At 38.5% G+C, this 21720-nt stretch overlaps 2 protein-coding genes across 4 annotated transcripts in view; both read right to left on the bottom strand.

Moving 5' to 3' along the window:
- The window catches only part of LOC129743668 (uncharacterized), a 32705-nt gene extending 21814 nt beyond the window's left edge, over window positions 1-10891 (bottom strand). The window contains exons 1-18 of the mRNA XM_055735758.1: window positions 10486-10891; window positions 7409-7878; window positions 6819-7328; window positions 6515-6736; window positions 6050-6460; window positions 5735-5965; window positions 5426-5671; window positions 5191-5361; window positions 4724-5092; window positions 4444-4641; window positions 3863-4297; window positions 3421-3681; window positions 3056-3331; window positions 2643-2990; window positions 1986-2360; window positions 1259-1786; window positions 461-1195; window positions 211-396 (exon numbers count right to left, since the gene is read on the bottom strand). Coding sequence (XP_055591733.1) covers window positions 211-396; window positions 461-1195; window positions 1259-1786; window positions 1986-2360; window positions 2643-2990; window positions 3056-3331; window positions 3421-3681; window positions 3863-4297; window positions 4444-4641; window positions 4724-5092; window positions 5191-5361; window positions 5426-5671; window positions 5735-5965; window positions 6050-6460; window positions 6515-6736; window positions 6819-7328; window positions 7409-7878; window positions 10486-10560 — 6047 coding nt within the window. The 5' untranslated portion in view covers window positions 10561-10891. The remainder of the gene's footprint in view (window positions 1-210; window positions 397-460; window positions 1196-1258; window positions 1787-1985; window positions 2361-2642; window positions 2991-3055; window positions 3332-3420; window positions 3682-3862; window positions 4298-4443; window positions 4642-4723; window positions 5093-5190; window positions 5362-5425; window positions 5672-5734; window positions 5966-6049; window positions 6461-6514; window positions 6737-6818; window positions 7329-7408; window positions 7879-10485) is intronic.
- A 400-nt stretch (window positions 10892-11291) lies between these two features.
- On the bottom strand, window positions 11292-21690 carry LOC129739993 (zinc finger protein 91-like). Of its 3 annotated transcripts, none has more exons than XM_055731573.1 (13): window positions 21209-21690; window positions 20704-21114; window positions 20115-20648; window positions 19483-20037; window positions 19211-19381; window positions 18742-19116; window positions 18453-18662; window positions 14543-14962; window positions 14278-14448; window positions 13802-14170; window positions 13522-13737; window positions 13162-13452; window positions 11292-12433 (listed from the first exon to the last, which is right to left on the bottom strand). In XM_055731573.1, coding segments are annotated over exons 1-13 (4116 nt in total). In that variant the 5' UTR covers window positions 21601-21690; the 3' UTR covers window positions 11292-12432. The 3 variants fall into 3 exon arrangements, with proteins under 3 accessions (XP_055587548.1, XP_055587547.1, XP_055587546.1); XM_055731572.1 differs by lacking the exon at window positions 11292-12433 and adding an exon at window positions 12440-13066; XM_055731571.1 differs by lacking the exon at window positions 11292-12433 and having other exon boundaries at window positions 12440-13452.
- Between the last annotated feature and the right edge of the window lie 30 nt (window positions 21691-21720).

Below are 21720 nucleotides of genomic sequence, written 5' to 3' on the forward strand. Positions count from 1 at the left end.
TTGTAAATATTGGCCCCTCTTACTGATTTAAAGAGTATCAATATTATGATCAATAAACTATATTAGAAAAAAAAATTACAATATATTCATGTGGTAAGAGAAATCATTTTACGTAAGTTTTCACTCGTTTCCAAAAGTAATAATCTATGGCCGGTCGACTTGTGAGAATTCATTAAAATATGAGCTACTAATTCATTCTGGTCCTTTTACCTTTTTTCGTCATTCACAACCTTTGCCATTGCACTTTCATCGACTTTGAACAAACAGTTATAGGGTAACGCAGAACCTTCATATTGTGCTAATAGTGCGTTGTATTCCTCGAGATGCTTATTTTTTCGATGATAACGATATACATGGCGATGTGAAAACCGTTTGCTACAAAACTCACATTCATATCTGTAAAAAAATAGAAAAAATAGGTATATTTCCTTACTTTTAAAAAGTAATTTCAGAAAGTTACCTTGGTTGTTTAATATGCTTCGATGCAAAATGATCCATCAAGCACGATTTCGTGCTAAACTTCATACCACACTCTCCGCATTTATTAACAGACTTACATAACTTCTGGTGTTGTATGTGTGCACGTGCCATAATGAATCGCTTCTGACAGTGCTTACATTTGTACAACTGATTTTTGGTGTGTGCTTCCGTGTAATGTCGTTCCAATGAGCCTTTAAAAGCGTACTCTCTCGGGCAATCCGTGCATTTAAAACGAAGCTCTTCGTTGGTTTCGTCTAGCTGGCTTTTCCAAGCGTCCTCCTCTTTGATAACAGCTGAGTCATAGGATTCCGTATCCGCAGTTTGCTGCTCTGTGGCTTCTGTATCGATTGGGCAGCTTTGCTTTAGTTCATTCTCAGGCGTAGTTCTGGAAAGTGCTTCAGGGCCCTTCTCTTTGATTACAGTTGAGTCATAGGATTCAATCTCCCCAGTTTGCTTCTCTGTGGCTTCAGTATCGATGAAACAGCTTGGCTTTGGTTCATTGTCTGTTGTTTGGAAAGGTGCTGTAGGGTCCTCCTCTTGTATTGGTTCACTGTCAAATTTTCGTCCAACCTTTTTATACAAGCGATTGCAGGGCAGAATACGTGTCTTGTTTTTCTTAAGCTGTGCATTGTATTCTTTGGGATGCTTGCGTTTACGGTGTTTACCATACTGTGAACGACTGTTGAAACGTCTGCCACAAAATTCACACTCGTATCTGGAGATGAAATCGATATACATAAGTTTACTTCCGTTACAACAACTCGAAAAAAACACTCACCGTACTTTAACACATCGCCTTTGATGCAGATTCCGTTCGAAAGATCGAATGAAACGCTCGTTACAGTACCTGCATTTGAATTCGGAATTATTCTTGTGTACCGATGAATAGTGGCGATTCAGTGTGCCCGTATGGTATTCAACAGACACACCCTTCTCATCGTTCGTCTCTGTATCGGACTGCTCGGTTTTAGAACCATTATCTTCTTTGGTAGCGATCAAATCACTTAAATCTGATTCCACCGTTCGAGCTTCATTGTTTATTCCAAGAGAGGATGAAGCACATCCTGAAGCTTCGTTTGACGCGCTTAGGTTGAATGTTATTTCCTTAGGAGCGTCCTTGTGCATAATTGCAATATGACGCTTCATATTGAATTTGCTGTAAAAATTTCTGTGACATATTTTGCATTCGTAGTTTTTTTGTTTCCCATCTGTAGAATGCCTTTCAGAATAGTTTAGTTTACTTGTATCAAGATCACCGATTCTTACTTCAGCAACACCTAGAACCCCACTAGAGTCTGATATAGTGCTGAGGAGAAACAAAAAGTTTGAAGCTTATAAAACAAGAACCATTTATAATCAATCTTTAAAGAGAAAAAATGTACGAAAAAACGCGAAGAAAAATTTAGAAACCTCATTCAACTTCAATACCATAACCGAAGATGTACCAAAACGAACTCAGAATATTAGATTCGATAAAAAAAGATGGTTCTGCATAGGAGACTTACCCTGCATTTTGAGAAAGGCCTTCAGGATAGAGTTCACCAATACTCTGATTATCCCCAGCAATGTAGCTATCATCGGGAACAACTAATTTTGATGTTAACTCCTTTGGTGCGTACTGGTGTATATTTATATAGTGACGATTCACACTGAATTTACGGGTAAATGTTTTTTGACATATTCCGCATCTATAGGGTTTTTGTTCCGTATTTGTAGAAGACTCTCCACAATGGCTTAGTTCACTTGTATCAGGATCGCCAACACTCAAATTATCCTCAGCAACGCAGGTACCGACTAGCGCACTTAATGTTGATGTATTTTCCGTAGGAACATCTTCCTGGGGCAGTTTACCCCATTTCTGAAGCAGTGCAATGTATGTCCTACAATGTAAAGATCTTTTTAGAAAAAACAAACTTAAAGTTGATAATTACTACTATAATTAATTAAATGGTACATTTGAAAAATACTATTGATGGCACACGTGTGCCTGACTAGTAACTAGTAATTATTGTCGTAAGCGTTGATTAGTTCCCATAGTAGGGGAAAGCAAAGCCTGCTAAGGATCTCTGGTAAAGCAATGCTTTAATTTCAGGAATTGGAAAAAAAAACATTGAAAAACGACATTTTCTATGAATGACGACAGTTTGAAATAAATAACCTACCGTGCCCCGAGACGGCTGGACTCTTTATAACATTGTATTTGATGCGACTGTTGTTCCACCGGATCAAGAAAATGCTCGCCACAGTACACGCAGTTGAATTGCGGCTCATTCTTGTGCATGATTGCATAATGACGATTCAAATTGAACTTACGGTCGAATGTTTTGTGACAATTTTTGCATTTATATGTTTTCTGCTCATCGTTTGTCCCAGAAACCAGACACTCATTTTCCGAAGCTTTGGCTTCTCCGAAAACGAATGAATAATCCAATTCCGTGGCCACCCATTGTGATTCATTTGTTTCGAGTTGTGAGGTTGATAAGATTGATGTTGGTTCGTCCGTTGGAAGACTGCTGGGTGAAATAAACTGATATGTACAACTCAGTTATAATTCGTCAGGACTTATGTCACTTACCTTGATAGCTCTTCAGAGTGGGTATTTGAAATAGGATCGCAAACCGGCGGATTATCCTCCGCTATACCAAGGAGCCCACTTGAGCCGGATGTTGTTCTGGTGGCAATGTCTCCAAGAATTTTACACCCATCCATTTTAATCAAACAATTGAAAGGCAGCGTCCGGACATTCCTTTCCTTGAGCAGTGCGTTGTACTCCTTAAGGTGCACATGTCTCCGATGGTAAGAATATTTATGATGATAAAAGAAACGTTTTTTGCAAAATTCACACTCGTATCTAAAGATGAGATTCAGAAAACGAAATTAGGTGTTAAGTGATGTAAATATCTTAAGTTTTTGTAATAAGATTTGGAATTAATTTAAAACCTGAATTTTTTGAAATGCCGCGCTATAATGTGATCCGATAGGTATAGAAATGATTTGAACGAAGAATGGCAAATGTCACAGTTGAACCCCCGTTCCTGATTTCGGTTGTCATTGTTAATCTCTGTGTCGGCCAACTCATTCTCCCAAGCTCGTTGTTCTTCTAATAAGACCGAATCATCTGAATCCATATCGGCCGTTTGTGATTCATTTGATCCTAGTTTGAATGATGATCCTGCTGTTGGTTCATCTGCATGAGGAATGCTGAAATAGAAAAAAAAAATGTTAAAATTTATAAAAACAGGACCAATCTTGATCAATTTTTAAAAACGTAATATGCTTCCCCCACCCTACATCATTATCCATGAATGATGGGATTATGAGGCTTTCTGCCACACCCCTAAATGAAACAATCGGAATACAGTGTGTGTGGAACACCCTTTACCTTAAACTTTCATCTGAACAGACCAGTTTGCTTGCGTTAGGATCATCAGGCAACAGATTATCCTCAGAAATGCAGTTCTCTCTGGGCACTGCTGGATCTGACGTGGTTGTGGTAAATATTTTTTTAAGTCCACAACCCACTTGATGTGATCTTAGTTCTGTCGACCTTAGGAAAAGCTGATTGCAGCGCTCGCATTCAAACTGTGGCTCAGTTTTGTGCGTTGCTGCATAGTGCCGATCCAAATTGTCACGACGGGTGAACCTTGTGTGACATAATCTGCATTCATAGTTCTTTTTGGCATGATCCAACGCATTCACCCAAGCATCCTCTTCTTCGGTGGCGATTGAACCCTCAAGATCACTTTCTACTGTTTGTGATTCATTTATATCAAGTTCAGATAAGAAAATAGACGTTGGTTCGTCCATAGGAAGGATGCTGCAGAAAAAAATATATTTTTAAAACTATAACGGAGAAAAGCAACGATGTTTTCAATCGACATTTGATTCCTCACATCCTGTGGGCGATTCCTCAACAAATGTTTTTAATTGCTGTTTATTATTCTTCAGTTTCGAGTGGCTTACCTTAAAGTTGTAGGAGTCTCAGCGTTGGGAGTTTTATACATTTTCAAACCATCCATTCGAAACAGGCAATTGTGTGGCAATCTGCTGACATTACATCGCTTAAGTAGCGCCTCGTATTTCGCACGATGCTTTGTTCTTCGATGGTAAATATAATTGTGAACATTGAAAAAACGTTTCCCACAAAATTCACATTCGTATCTGTAGATGGGATCGAGAAGATAAAATCTTATTTAGTTGAATACAAGATACATGTTAATGTCATTGAAAATAAATTACTGACCGCTGTTTTTTCAAATGCTTCGCAGCAAAATGATCTTTCAGATATGTAATGTAATTAAACGTAGCAGGGCATCTGTCACAGCGGTATCTGTTTCTAAACTTGTTTAACATACAACGCCTCTGATGCGTTTTATATCCTTCCGACTTAAGGAATTTCTTTTTACAGTACTCGCATTCATACTGCGGCTCATTCCTATGCCTCGAAGCATAATGGAAATCCAAGTAGTAGGTAGTCTTAAACGTTTGGTGGCATAATTTGCATTCATACTTTACTGATTTGTTTGTCTTTTTCTCCGATTGATTCGATATCGCCGTTTCTGATTCGTTTGTTGCAAGTTCGTCACCGATATGTTCGTTCACGGGAAGAATGCTGAAATAATAATTATTATGTCAAAATTTTAAACTGGGATACAACATGGTTAACCAAGTTGAGATTGGCATCCAAACATCCTGGCTTTAGTAACTCACCCTTCTTCCACAATTTTGCAACCATTCATTTTAAACAAACAATTAATGGGCAACGTTCGGACATTCTTTAGCTTGAGAAGAGCGTTGTACTCCTCAAGATGGTTATTTTTACGATGGCTACAGTATTTTTGGTGATAGTCAAAACGTTCCCCACAGAACTCACACTCGTACCTGGGAATCAAATCGAAATACTTTTTATGTGAATTTGAAACATAATTTGAAACGAGCTACCAACCGCGGTTTTTCCAAATGCCTCGATGTGAAATGGTCCCAAAGAGATATCTCATTTTTGAAAGTTAATTCGCATCCGTCACATTTGTGCCGTTCTTCGCAACTCATTTCATGTACTCTCGATTCGTACAGCTCATTCTTCCAAGCATCCTCTTCTTTGACTTCTATCAAATCATCAAAATTTATTTCATCCGCTTGTGGTTCCTGTTTGAACGGGCAATTTGCAGTCAGTTCATTCATGGTAGGAGTGCTAAGATAAAAAAAAGCTTTGTTAAACTGTGAATAACATTTCAGCCGACTTTAGGAAATTTACCTTGAATGGTCTTCAGAAATAGTGCTTGATTTGGAATCACTTTTCAATAGATTATCCTCAACTCCTTCGACAACATTGCAACCATCCATTTGAAACAAGCAATTTTTAGGCATCGATGGGAGACCCTCTTTTTTAAGTATTGCTTTGTATTCCTCAAAATGCACATTATTCCGATGAGACTCATAGTTTAACCCATAGAAAAAACGCTTCCTACAAAACTCACACTCATATCTGGAAATGAGATTTAAAGAAAGGTTCGAAATAACACATTCCTAGCTTTCAACTTCTTTACATAAGATCAACTGAATTACCAACCGTTGTTTTTTCAAATGTTTCACTACAAAATGGTCCGTTAAAGTTTGTTTGAGCTTGAACGTAGCCGGACATTTGTCGCAACTATATTTACGTTTGAAATTCGCAGCATCTTCCTCAAGTTGTTCAAAATGTTGAAGCTCACATCGAGTTCGATGCTTTTCTAGTTTTTTCGGTGTAGGAAAACGGGCATTACAGTACTCGCATTCGAATTTAAGCTTAATCGCATGTTGTACTGCATAATGTCGTTGCAATGAGAATTTACGGGTAAACAATACGCGACATATTTTGCATTGGAAATTTTTTCCAACTGTATCATTCATATCTGCATCGTATCGCTCATTAGGCCGAGTATTTTCTTCTCCGATGACGTTTAAACCATCGAATTCCATCACGTTTTTATCAGGAAGTGAGCTAAAGTGAAACTCATTACGTTACATATTAGGCACAGTAACAAAGGAGACTTACCTTAAATGTTCTTCAGAGAAAGTGTTTGATTCTAACGATGCTGCGGTAGAACTTCCTTCGACTACTTTGCAACCATCCATTTGAAACAAGCAATTTTTAGGCAACGTTAGAAGATTCCTTTCTTTCAGTAGTGCAGCGTATTCTTTGGGATGATCATTATTCCGATGAGCCTCGTATTTTAACCCATAGAAAAAACGTTTCCCACAAAACTCACACTGGTATCTGGAGATGAGATACAAAGAAAGGGTAAACATAACACATTCCTAGCGTAAATCTTCTCAGTATTAAATGAATTGATACCAACCGTTGTTTTCCCAAATGTTTCACTACAAAGTGGTCCGTCAAAGAATTTTTGAGCTTGAACGTAGCCAGGCATTTGTCGCACCTAAATTCATGATTAAAATTTTCAGCACCGTCTGTTGGTATTGCATCTCTAATTAATACGTTATCCTCAGCAATGCTGCTATTTCGAAGATCTCTAGGATTTTCTTCGGAAATATTGTCAGGTGGCTCATGGCAATGCTTTTCCTTAAGAAGTGCTGCATTAGGTTCTTCAAGTTGTTCAGAATTTGTATCTTTACATCGGTTTTCGTGCAATCGTAGTTTTTTCGACGTAGGGAAACGCTCTTTACAATACTTGCATCCAAATTGTGGATTATCCGGATGCATTACTCCATAATGTCGATTTAATGAGAAATTGCGTGTAAACGTTGTGTGACATATTTCGCATTGATATTTTCGCTTATTTTCCACAATCCCTTCTTCGATCACGGTTGAATCATCGTATTCCATCATATTAGCAACAGAAAGAATACTAAGATGAAATTAAAGTAAGTTGCAAATTAGATGGTTGACAAGAATCTCTTTAATCACATCATGGTTAATGTAACTTACTTATATTGGCTAGTTTCCGGATCATCAATATTTAGGAAATCCTCAGTGATGCAGATCTCTCTGAGTGCAGATGATTGCGGAACATCATGCTGAGCTTGATTCAAATCTTGAAGGTTGAATTCTCCAAGACAAAATTTGGTAAAATATTTAAACACTGTTTTTTTAGCTGGTGCCTGATGTTTATAAACCGCACGGATGTTTCTAAAGGTTTTTGTAGCCTTTAATCCTTTGTGAAACTCGTAAAGCATGACATGCCGTAAGTGGACCCAATCGACAACCATGTCCAAGAGCTGCTGAACATTTGGCTTGGAAATTGCCACTTGGCTAGCGTCGTCCTGAACGTCTTCTATAGAATGCTGATATACCGCAACATCCTCGGCGCCCCCATTATCCACATCAAGCGGTTCAGTTTTAATACTTGTAGCCAGCGCCGTTTCGGCATCGGCCATCGTAGTTTGATTGTCTTTTATCTGCACGGAAAATAATAAAAAGGTAAAATTTACCGAGACAGCAAAGGTAAACGCTCGCAAAAGCCAAAAAGGTAACTTCTACCTTTTCGAGGTGAAACTCACCTCACAGCGAGGTAAAATATACCTGAAACGAAGAATGAAAAAAGGTACAATTCACCGAGAAAAAATGTGAATCCAAAAAAGGTAAATTTTACCTCGTAGCGAGGTGAATTGAGCTGAATCAAAAAGTACAATCCACCTAGAAAGAAAGGTAAATCCAAAAAAGGTAAAACTTACCTCGTAGCGAGGTGAAGTTGACCTGGATTGAGCTAAACAAAACGGTACAAATCATCTCGAAAAAAAGTAACTGTTTGACGAATCCGTTTATTGAGGTTAAGCTGTTTTGCCGTTTAGGAACAAGTTTTGCTTCGTGCACAATATGTGAAAATCGGAACAAAATGGTAAGTGTTTTCTAAGATTTCATTTAGTTGTGCTGGTTCTCTTCATAATACTTTGCTGTTGTTTCAGATCGGCCCACAGAGCTTCGTGTTGAATTCCCGTCAGCCTTCAGATATTATTCCGGAAAAGCCGGACCTGACAAGCTTGGCGAACAAAGGACTTGCCTCAACAATTTTGAAAGAACACGGTGATATATTTTAAAAATAAATATTAGGTAACAGTCCCTATTTATTTGAAATAAATACCATTTTTTTCATGAATTGTGTTTTTTTTAAATTAATTTTATTGAAGAAACCAATCAAACAAACTAGCATTTACCTTTTAAATCAGTGAATGGGAAAACGGTATTATTTACTATTTAGCTAGGTGAATGAGAAAATGGTAAAATCTACCTTTTTGCTAGGTGAATTGAAAAAAGGTAAAATTTACCTCTTTGCTAGGTGAATGAAAAAAAGGTAAAATTTACCTCGAAAGAGGGGTGGAAAAAATTCACCTCGCAAAAAGGTAAATTTTACCTTTTTTTTATTTTCCGTGTGGAATACAGCGAATTAAATTGATTTTTCTTCCGAATTTCAAACGCGATTCACCACTTTTGGAAAACGAAACGTAAACAAATAAAATGCTGTCACACACTGATCGTGTTCTATCCAAAAGTGAGTAACCCAGCGACCCAAATGACAGCAACTCAAACGGCTAATAAAATGCGTTCATCAAACAATTTCTGAAATGAGTCATTTCGCGAAGAACGACAGCTTGCTGTTAAATTCCTTGAAAAAGTCATTTTGCTCGTTTCCGGTTCGTAGAGCCTTTTCGCGTACTACAAAAAGTTAGCATAAACTATATCGCTTTTGCGCAACAGCGGTGAACTTCGCTCTGTTTGATTGTGCAACCGAATTGAGGTCGGAATCGAAATTTCTTGAACTTGACATTCCCACTGTACCGTCACCAGTTCCGGGTGAACAACACTTATCACGTTCCACTAATCCTCCCACCCAAGCAGCCATTTCACGCGCTACTTACAATTTTTGCAATTTGCGCTATCGCACAGACGCACAGTATAAAACTTTCCGGACTGTTCTTTTCAAGTCCTTCGCTTTTATTACCTATAGTTATCCACTTAAAACATGGTCCTGTGGGCGCTTTCCAAACGCATAGTAAACTGGTAACACGGACTTAATTAACGGCATTTTCGGTCATTTGGGATGAATGACCACATTGGACTTAAAATCCCGGAAAAAAAGTTTTTGTTTATGAGCAGAAGCAACTTATAACAGCGTTTTCGGTTTCTCCACTGGCACGGGGGCAAACTTTTTTTTTAAATAAACAAACGTAGATTTTCCCCGGGACGATGCAAATATATATAATTCTCAGCCTTATGCCTAGCCCCAACACTGAAAACTTCTACGGGTTGCAACGGCCAGCTTAAGGTTCAAACCTCGGGCAAAACTGGTAGACTTCTGAATTAACAAACGAACACAATGCCAGCAGTTAGGGCAAAACTCGTGGATAACTTATACCGTATTTGTTTATGCTGAGTGTTGCACTAGTGCACCACTAGGTGCTGTCAAACTGTTTGTTTATTCGGACGGTGTTGCGCTGGTTTTGACCTGATGTTGCACTGCCATTGGGCTGTAGTGCCCCGAAAATTTTGTCAGTGTTGCGAGAGAGCGTGTGAGTGAGTGAGGTAGCAATACACTGGCGACGATTTGTGTTTGTTTTTGTCGGGTACGGTGGAACACTGATCGAGGGGAGAAAACAAATACGGTATAAGTTGCCTCTGTTTACAAACGAAAACGCTATTAGTTTTCCTCAGAAAACTCCGAAGTCCACCAGTTTTGCACGTGTTTAAAACTAACGACGTGTTCGTAAATTTATTTTTTTTATCGACCCGATTGTTGCATCACCCAATTTTTTTATTTGATCATTGGGATTTTAACATCTATGGGCGCGTCATTCATCCCTCTGCATCACCCAAAAAAATCAAGTTACTAACACGCTGTAAAAGTTTGATGAACCACTCTATATAGATGATTTGATTGAAAACTGACAGCATTGTTTGCAACTGAGGCGCCATCTGGTGTATAGTAGCAAACTAGCTCATAGCCCGGGAATAATAAATTTTCCGCACCGCATTCATCTAGTGCTGATCGTTGGGGAACTTGTACCCACCGTAAACTCCTTTCCTGCCTTAATGCGTACGGGGAAAGCTAAATCCATTTGTCCTCGGGAGCTCCAGAATGCCATCGTGGCCACATTTCCAAAAAGAACGCCAAATGAGCTAGAATGGTAGGAAATCGCCGTTTACCAAAAGTTATAAACGTGTTCAACACCACGTTGTTCAGGTTATCCACCCACACAACCGTGGGTCCAAGTCCGGACTGAACGTTCTTGAAAGCCCTTCGCCAGTGTGGTACGGCACCGTGTCCATGCCCTTTTATCGAAAGGTCCGACCCATAGCAAACCGTTCCGAATCGAACTCGCTCGACGCTCCCGCTGGTGAGAAGTAGCAGAATTGGTAAAGTGGAAACAAGACTCAGGTCAGAAATCCTCATTAAACCTAAGTTCATGATTGTAAAACGAAACCACAGGGAACCCTCAAACCCTCCCTAAAATCGAACGCAATATATGGTACTTATCGGTAGACGCAGAAATTGGGCTTGATTTCAGCTTCTGTAAGGCTAGTTCTGGGAATTGAACGCCAGTTTAACTGCCAGGAGCATTTTTCCCTACCCTTTGTTTCCTTTTTTTCCTCTGTATTGTTGGGTAAGTGAAATTAGTGCGAATATTCGAGCCAAAGCTGTTGGCATTACTGGCGCAAACTTAATCCGTTACAAAAGCAAACAATGGCAAAACTAGTACAAAACTGGTAGACTTGAATGCATAAACTTACTTGATGACGGCAAATTGTGTAAAACACGTAGCAAACTTTAAGTAGAAGACGTTTGAAAGTTCGAAGAAACGAAAAGCACTTGATCTGATATATACATAAGCTTTATTGAAATGACGTCTTAACGCGCGCACTCTTACCACACAAGTGGTTTAACTATTTAAGTCTTTGAAGTAACCATGTTAAATGAATAAATGGACTCGAACGTATGGACATCAGTTCAGAAGGCAACTGTTTATCCAACTGAGCTATATCATCAGCCCCATTGTGGATTTTAAAGCCATCATTTTGGTCTCAGCTACGATCATGAAAGCTTATTGATACCTGGTTTTGCTATCAAATAGAGTTCTACATCGAGTTGTGCCAACAGCCTGCTATTGATAGCTTACTTTGGTTTCTGTGTGCTATCAGGTAGAAAATTTTCAAACCATCATGATGCCTAGTTTTACTATCATGGAAAAATCAACAGCAAAAGTATGCTGTAGACACCTCGTTGCTATCGTTTGGGGCATCAGAGTGCTCGGACATTCGTTTTGCTTTATAGTTGAAAATCGAAAAAAAAACAAATCCACCAAATTCACGCAGCGAAAAGTAGTACCATTGATATAAAAAAATACATCTTTAATTCAAAAACCTTGCGTACATTGAAACAAAATCCTTTTTCCTTGATTTAAGTAAATTTTATATTGAACCGAACTATTTTTCCTTTAAACCAATGTTCCAAGTTTTAAAATCATAGTACTTAATTTAAATTTAAAGAATTTATTTTTTGACGCAGATTCAATGTAAAAATTCATTGATTTAGATGAATGTTTTTTTGAATCAAAGTATTTTTTCGTCAAATAGTCGACACATCTTCATTAGCTTCTGTTTGGTGAACGTGTCGGGGAAAAGCTTTTCCGATAACCAGTCAGACTTATTTATATCAGCGGAATCTTCCTGCCGTGCAACCCCAGACAGCATCGGATTCAAGAGCGGAAAATTCCGACAGCTACGAGAGGGCAAACGATAGTGGACTCCAAGATAGGTCTTTCAAAATCAATTCAATTTTAAATAAACTGTCAACATAACAACATTTTTTAGGGCAACCATTCGTCCAACCAATTTGAAGAGGTAACTGTGCTGACTGTTCCAGTCCTCCGGCTATAAGCGGTTGCAATCGGTTCCGATCCGGTCCAGGGAGACACAATTACGGCTGACGCCAAAACCCTTTTGTTCGAAAGCAACTGTCTAGCAACAAATATCGTTCAGTAAGTACAAGTTCAGTATGTAAAATAATATATTTTTTTTATTGTTAGAATTATTTAGCTTAATGTCGTCATTGTAATAAATTTGTATTATGCGCGCTATGTAAAAAATTCATGTGTACATTTTTTTCTACTCTTTATTTACAGATGAACCGGTTTAAACATTCAATATAAGGGAAAATCGATTATGTGAAGTGGTGAAAGATAGAACATCTACTTACAGAGAAAAAAACTCACAGAGAAATAAAATGTTTCAAACCATATTTGATTTCTTTTTATTTCCAATAGGACAAAAATTAATATGTAGTAGTAGAATTTTTAGAAATAAAAAATAAAATTGAAGAACAAATGCTTTAAAATTGAAATCCAAATACCGTTGAATTAAATAAAAAAATATATAAAATCAAACTAAAAGGTTTTTGAATCAAAAGCATTTAGTTTTTTGAAACAAAGGAAAAGTTTTGATTCAAAGGAAAGCATTTCTTTGAAACAAAAGAAAATGCATTTGAATCAAAGGAATTTTTATTTGTCCCAAAATCAAAGGAAAAAATCCTTTGTTTTTGCGGCACTTTCCTTTGAAACTAAATTTTATTTTTCTGCGTGTTGGCAATGGTATCTGGAGATGACATCGATAAAATGGATATTTTTTTTAGTTAATTGAATACAAGGTGTCCAAAGTTTTTGTTTCGTCGTTTAAAATGTGAAACTTACCACTGCTTGTTTAAATGCACCGCAGCAAAATGTCTTCTCGCTGAATGACTGAGTTTAAACGTAGCAGGGCAGAGCTCACAGGCGTATTTGTCTTTTGATTCGTTAAATTTACATGTTCTTTTATGTCGGTTTAGTTTTACCGACTTCAGGAATAGTTCATTACAGTACTCGCATTGAAACTGTGGCTCATCCTTGTGCGTTGACACATAATGGCGGTCTAAATTCTCATTGCTTTGAAACGTCTTGGGACACAATCTGCAATTAAACCTCTTCCTGGTATCAGTTTGCGTGCTGAAGCGAGAAAAAAATGAGTACAAGTAAAAAAAAGAACTTCTCAACAACGTGTCTCAAGTGACTCACCTTGAATCTGTGGGTGTTTCAGTGCCGGGAGTTGCTTTGATGCGAATTAATTTCCACATTTCCTCATCATCCATTCGAAATAGGTAATTGAAAGGTAACTTTGAATCATTAGATTGCCTTAGTAGCGCCTGGTATTCCTCACGATGCTTCGATTTTCGATGGTAAACGTATTTTTGAATAAAGAAAAAACGTTCACCACAAAATTCACACTCGTATCTGAAAATTGGATCGAGAAAATGTTATCTTAAAAATCTAACGTCGTTTGAAATTATTTACTGACCGATGTTTTTTCAAATGTTTCGCAGCAAAGTGATCTTTCAGATTATTAACGAAACTAAACGTAGAAGGGCATCTGCAACAGCTGTATCTTATTCTTAATTTGTTAAATCTACATATCCTTTGATGCGATTTGTGTCTTTCCGAACTAAGGAAACGCTTTTTACAATGCTCGCATTCATACTGCGGCTTATCCTCGTGCATCGATGCATAATGGCAATCCAAATTGAAGATAGTGTTGAACGTTCTGCGACATAATCTACATTCATGTGCATACTTTTCTGGTTCGTTTATCTCGTTCTTCGATCGAGTCACCGTATGTGATTTATTTATTTCTAGTTTGGAACTGGCTTGTTCGCTTTCGGGAAGTAAGCTGAAGTGATAGTTATTGTGTCAAATTTTTGGCTGGGATCAATACTGGCTTGGCTGACCAATTAAGATTGGAATGCCAACATCCATGAATGAATTTAAGTGACTTACCTTTCGTCCACAATTTTGCAACCATCCATTTTAAACAAACAATTAAATGGCAACGAACGTACATTCTTTTGCTTAAGAAGAGCGTTGTACTCCTCAAGATGGCCATTTTTTCGATGGCTGTAGTATGTTTTATTATAGAAAAAACGTTCCCCACAGAACTCACACTCGTACCTAGGAATCAAATCGGAAAAAAAGATATTGTTCAAGGTAGGTATAGAAAGGATTATCAGTTTTTTGGTAACATAAATTCAAATCAATTACTAACCGCGGTTTTTCCAGATGCTTTGATGTATAATGGTCCCAGAGATATAATTCTTTTTTGAAAAGTAGTTTGCACCTGTCACAGTTGTACCGCTTTCTGGCATTAACTTCACAACGCATTTGATGCACTTTGAATATTGCCGATCGCAAGAAACGCCTATTACAGTACCCACATTTAAAAGGTAGCCTACGTTTGTGAACAACTGCAATATTCCGTTGAAATGAATCTTCGAATGTTTTGAAACGTCTTTTAAATTTGCGAGTATTTTGTTCGGGCTTTTGATCCGTTGCCTCTGGATCGTACAGCGCATCCTTCCAAGTTTCTTCTTGTTTGATTTCGATCAGATCATTAAATATCATTCTCTCGGTTTGTGGTTCCGGCGTAAATGAGAAACTCGCAGCCAGTTCGTCGATGGTAATAGTGCTAAGGTTAAAAGGATACATATTGTTAAACTATAAATTACCTTTACCCTGTTAAAACATTCGATTTTTAACTTAACTAACTTAATGTTACTTCAGAGAGAAGTATTTGTTAGTATTCTCTTTACACACGACACGGTCTCGCGTAAAAATCAAACCATACGGATGATCAACTTTTACCAATCAACTTGATAGCAAGTTTTTTTTGTTAGACACAGTTATCGTTAAGTTTAATTAGTTTATTACCATATTTGTAGCATCCGTGTCATGTCAAATACAATTTACAGAGCTTAATAAAGATTTCATTCTATCAGAATTTTTTTTTAAAGATTTAAAAAAAAACTTCCCCTAATATTGTTTTTCTCACGAGCTTCTTTCTATCTATGACAGCAGTTTGAACGCCGCAGAACTGACGTACAGGCGGAGAATTTCTATCGAACAAGTGCCCATGGGTCAGCCTTGAATATGGCCTATTCTCAATTTTGTTGGAGCACGTTGGCCGAGGAAAATTACCGGTCTGTGTATTTTGATGATCATTATTTGTTTTACCTTAGGAATAATTTAATTTGAATGCCACTTGTGCTCCCATGTACACCGCATGTTGGTTTTCAAAGTGCGTGTAGCGTCTTGTGCAGGAATTCTGGAACTAGTTGGACGTGAACTGTTCCAGGACAATCAGGATTTCACAAACGTCAACTCGTGCACGTGGTTTTATTTATTGTTTTAACGGTTTCCTTGGCAACTTTTTCACGTTCTTCTTCCTATTTTACTGATGGACAATCGTATGTCCTGATTGGCGACACTGATAGCATAACAACGGCTTCGATGTTTGGACACGTAATAAGGACTCACTTCGGTTGCAATGGTTTCATTCACACCGTTTGATTGCTTCGTCCAACAATCGAATTTTGACCACTTCGATTGTCAACTCGTTTTCCGGCTTGTTTTCCAAAGCTAGACCCAGATTTCCCAGACCCAGACCTCTTGAACAAATCCTCCATTTGATTGAGATGGGATTACAGATCTTCACCTTCCTGGTACTGTATGTTGATAAGCTTCAGCAACATGGCCATAACCGACGTAACACTCGAGGTTCGGAACTGTCTCTCCAGGGCGTCCCTGGATCCTCCGCTGGCTTGGCCCGACCAACAAAGCAAGAATAGTAAAACATTTTTGGTCGCCTTGATTTAACGCTTCTGGTAAATCTAATTGCGACAGGTTTTTCACACTTCAGAAACAGTTCTTTGTACTTTCTTCACTGCTGGGCTCAAATCTAATGGAAGTGTATTGCCATAGATCGAACTTATAACAGAAGACTGCTGGTAGAGTTAACTCGCGGCTCATTCTGCAAAATATTACGTTTTGCATGTAGTAGGTGGAGATGCAATGATTGAGATGACTTAGAAACTTTATTGGAAAAGTAGAAGCATGCTTATGTCAGTGCTTATATTCTAGGCCTATAACTATTATACCGTATTTGTTTATGCCGAGTGTTGCACTAGTGTTGCACTGGTGCACCACTAGGTGCTGTCAAACTGTTTGTTTATTCGGACGGTGTTGCACTGGTTTTGACCTGTCGGAGTTCTGCTTACGGACGGTGGCCCACCGATAATTTTGCCAGTGTTGCGAGAGAGCGTGTGAGTGAGTGAGATAGCAATACACTGGCGACGATTTGTGTTTGTTTTTATCGGATACGGTGGAACACTCCACGAGTGGAGAAAACAAATACGGTATTAGTCTGTGCTTTAACTGCGATAACAGATGATCCAACGGAACTAGAGCCTTTAACACGACGCTGTTATTATTACTCGCGAACAAATCAAAACATGCAACAGAAGAACGCCATCTTAGTGAACTGTGAGCTATGATTTTTCGTTCTGTTTGCGTTGCCTAGCGTTCCTTGTTGATTTTCTCCTCCGAATTACAGTCATTCTTACTCCAGCAATCATTCGCTTTGCCACTGAATCAATTCGTTGGCGATTCATGCCCAGACTCAGACCCTGAACGAAGAATGCTACTAGTACTAGACGGACAATTCCCAGGATAAAGACTAAGACCCATAATCGATAAACAATTTACACAACTTGAGAGGAAAATAAGAAAATATTGACATAGATTTGGTTTTTTGGCACATCTTGAGTTCCTAGAATTAAATCGTTTTTCTTCAGAAGCCATTCGTGGCGAAGAATGATCGTCAGCGACTCTAGCAGACGTCGAATTTTTCGACGTCATCTATGCGCAATTTTTTCATCAAGGGCAAATGATGATTGTTTGATGGTTGTTGATAGTAACTCGGAAAATAACTGATCGCTAATGAGGTGAAAAAAAAAACAAACTAGGTATGCGCCGTTTGATGCTGTAAAGCATCGTTTCTAAAGAAAACAGGCTTTCTGTGTTGAGGAGCTAAATCGTTGGTGACTAGGATCGGGGGAAAAAATCATTCTGATCGAAGATCAGCAACCTTGCCTTAGGATGCTTCCGAAGTGTCTGCTTAATGATGGCCCAGTACTTTTCAATTGGCCGCAGTTTCGGTGCGTTCAAGGGTTGAGATGCTTCGGCACGAAATTGACCTCCTCACCCTTGTAACACTCCAAAACCTCTTTCGAGTAATGGCACGAGGCTAAATCCGGCCAGAAAATCGTAGGAGCATCGTGTGACCTCAGAATAGGAAGTATAAGCATTTGGAGACATTCCTATAGGTACACCTGCCCGTTGACCGTTCCAGTTGTCACGAATGAGGTGCTCCACTTTCCACACAAGGAAATTGCTTGCCAGATCATGTATTTTTTTGGCAAACTTTGACATCTTCTGCTTTCTAACGTCCTCAGGGACATCAAACTTATGAAGAGCGGTGAAAAACTGGAGCCCTGGAAGCTGCCTGCTTTTACGTACGTCTCATCATCCATACCGAGGCAATGTGGTTTCGTCAACATCTGGGTGTAGAGCTTCCGTGCATTCAGTTTCATCGCCACATCTCGAACTGAACTGTTATGATTCCTCTTGGAAGCTTGAACTACCCGCTGGTGATGCTTAACATTATACAGAGGTCCGTTGCCACTTTTTTTCCTTCGATCGATGGTCAAACGCTCGAAGTACCGATTTAAAACACGAGACACCGTAGAATGTACCATTCCCAGCTTCTCGCTGATGGCACGATGAGAAAGATCCGGACTTTCAAGGTACGTGCACAAAATTTCTTTGCACCTCTGCTGTTCTTCCGACTCCATCTTCGCAACGACTGCCCATCTGCTAGTGAAACTTACACAGCGTAAAGAAATACACATTGAACTAATTTCACCCAAAATTTCAATAGAAAATACTTAACGGGTAAAAAGTTACAGCTATTTAAAAGTGGTGCAATTTGATTTCGTACACCCTTGATTGAGAAGTCAAAACAATAAAAAAAAATGTTGTTTAAATTGATCGAGTAGGACTACCGTAAAATTTTCAATAATTGATATTCGGATCTCTGAATCCCGTTTCAAGTGACTTACCTAGAAGTTTGCGGTACTTCAGTGCTGGGAGTATCTACTGTAAATTTCCACATTTTCGAATCTTCCATTCGATACAGACAATTGTAGGGCAACTTGCGGACATTGGATCGCTTAAGTAGCGCCTCGTATTCCTCACGATGCTCCGTTTTCCGATGGGAGATGTATTTATGAATGATGAAGAAACGTTGCCCACAAAATTCACACTCGTATCTGGAAATTGGATCGAGAAAATCAAATTCATTTGAAAGATGTCTAATTTCATTAACGTCGTTTGAGAACAATAACTTACCGTGGTTTTTTCAAATGCTTCGCAGCAAAATGATCTTTCAGATGTTGCATGTATCCAAACGTAGAAGAGCATCTGCCACAGCTGTATCTGTTTCTAAATTTGTTCAACCTACAATGCTTTCGATGCGTTTTATATCCTTCCGTACTAAGGAAACGCTTATTACAGTCCTCGCATTCATACTGTGGCTCATTCTCGTGCAACGATGTATAATGGCAATCCAATTTGTAGACAGTGTTAAATGTTTTGTGACATAATCTGCATTCATGTGCATACATTTCTGGTCCGTTTGTCTCGTTCTCCGATCCAATCGATACCGCCGTTTGTGATTCATTTGTTTCAAGTCCGGAACCAGGTTGTCCGTTCACGGAAAAAATGCTTAAATGATAATCACTGTGTCAAAATTTTGTTACCGGAATTGAAACCAATCGAGATGAAATGCCGGCCAGCATCCTGAATTTAAGTGACTCACCCTTCTTCTACGATTTTGCAGCCATCCATTTTAAACAAACAATTTAATGGCAACGAACGGACCCTCTTTTCCTTAAGAAGTGCGTTGTACTCCTCAAGATGGTCATTTTTCCGATGGCAATAGTATTTTTGGTGATAGTCGAAACGTTCCCCACAGAACTCACACTCGTACCTGAGAATCAAATCGGAAAACAAAAGATATTTGTCAAGGTAAGTATTCAAAGTACTTGAATTTTTTCGTGAAATAAATTAAAATGAATTACTACTACTAACCGAGGTTTTTCCAAATGTTTCGATGTAAAATGGTCCCAAAGAAATATCTCTTTTTTGAAGGTTAATTCGCACCCGTCACAGTTGTATCGCTCTTTTACATTAGCTCCACAATAACTTTGATGCACTTTGAATCCTGCTGATCGAAAGAAACGCTTATGACATTTCTTACATTCAAAACGTTGTTCAGTTTTGTGCATGATTGCAATATGACGTTTCAATGAACCGTGAATCGTTTTAAAACATCTTTTACATTTGCGAGAATTATCATCTCGCTTTTTATCCTCGGCTTTTGGATCGGACTGCGTATCATTCTCAGATTCCTCTTTTTTTGTTTTGATCGAGCCGTCCTGAATATCAATGAATTCAAATGTTGTTGTGGTAGGACTTTCTTCGATAATTTTGCATCCATCCATTTGGAACAAGCAATTTTTAGGCAGAGTTTGGAGTTTCCTTTCTCTTAGTAGTGCATTGTATTCCTTAAGATGGTCATTTATCCGATGAGACTCATATTTTGGTCCAAAGAAAAACCGTTTCCCACAAAACTCACACTCGTATCTGGGGATGAGATTCAAAGAATCGTTTGAAATAACAGATTTCATCTACACAACAAGAAATAAAAGTAAACTACATACCGTTGTTTATTCAAATGATATGCTGCAAAGTGATCCGTCAAAGCATGTTTGCGGTTGAAAGAAGCCGGGCATTTGTCGCATCTGTATTTATCTTTAAAAATCTCAGCATCTTCTGTTGTTGAGTCATCACCACTAATCAACAGATTTTGCTCAGAAATGCAGCTTACAGGATTTTTTTCGAAAATAGTATCAGTTAGCTCAAGGCAATGCTCTTTCTCCTGTAATGCTGCATTATGTTCTCCAATTCGTTCGCAATTAACCTCACATCGAGTTTTATGCAATTTTAGCTTTTTCGGGGTGGGAAAATGCTCTCTACAGTATTGGCATTCCAATTCAGGCTTATCCACATGTTGTAATACATAGTGTCGATTCAATGAACACTGACGTGTAAAACTCATGTGACATATTTCGCATTGAAAGATTTTTGGAGCTGCATTATCTATCTCTGAATGGTATCGTCCATTTTTCCGAGAACTTTCTTCTTCAATCACGCTTGATTCAACGTGTTCCATCACATTATCATCAGGAAGAAAGCTAATATAAAAATAAGGTACGTAACAAATTATATGATTAACATGATGTGACTTACCATGAATTATCTTCAGGAGTTGTATATTGGCTGGTTTCCGGATCACCAAGGTTTAGGATATCCTCAACACAGATGTCCCGAAGGTCACTCAAATCCGATGTTTTGGAAGCAAGATTTGCCTGGGACAGCGTATGGGCATTTTCTTGCTGAAGGTTTGCATCGGGTTCTTCAATGTCAATGGAAATGTTTGCATGACATATCCTTAAATGGGATTTCAGTTTTGTCGATATAAGAAAACGGTTGTGACAATACTCGCATTCATACTGTGGATCATCCACGTGCGCTTTTACATAATGACGATCCAAACTTCGGAGATGGTGAAATTTTTTGAGACATACTTGGCATTCATACATTTTTTGATCGGAGGTTTTTTCATGATTCAGCTCACTTCCCCTAGCAGTCTCCAATTCACTGAAAGAAAAATTATTTCATATCTTATTATTTAAAAAGAGGTTTTATTCAGGAATGAGATTTGAGCTCGATTGCCTTGATTCTGGTGCATTACCTTGAAGCCGGAGGAGGTTGTTGAGGATGATCCTGAAGTGCTGGTTTATCAGCATATTCGTCATGATGAACATGACTCAAATCTCCAAGACTGAAATCCCCGATACGAAATTTTGAAAAATATAGAAACACCGTCCGTCTAGCTGGTGCCTGATTTCCATAAACCCGACGGATGTTTTTCAAGGCTGTTGTAGCATTTGACCCCTTCCGAAATTCGTAAAGCATAACGTGTCGTAAGTGCACTCTATCGACAACCGTGTTTAAAAACTGCACTTTGCTAGCAACTTCCTGTACGTTTTCTATCGAATTTCGGGCGTTTTCGGTGCCCGTCATATCGGCGTCAAGCGGCTCAGTTTTAATTCTTTTTGCCAGTGCCGTTGAGGCAACGGCCATCGTACTTTGATTGCCTTTAATCGTTTTTTAAGAGCGAATTAAACTAAATTTTCTTCTGATTCCAAACGCGACTCACCCCTTTTTGGAACACAAAACGTAAACAAATAAACTGCTGTCACA

The sequence above is a fragment of the Uranotaenia lowii genome, chromosome 1, assembly GCF_029784155.1.
Source record: "Uranotaenia lowii strain MFRU-FL chromosome 1, ASM2978415v1, whole genome shotgun sequence".
In the NCBI taxonomy this organism is placed as follows: Eukaryota; Metazoa; Arthropoda; class Insecta; order Diptera; family Culicidae; genus Uranotaenia; species Uranotaenia lowii.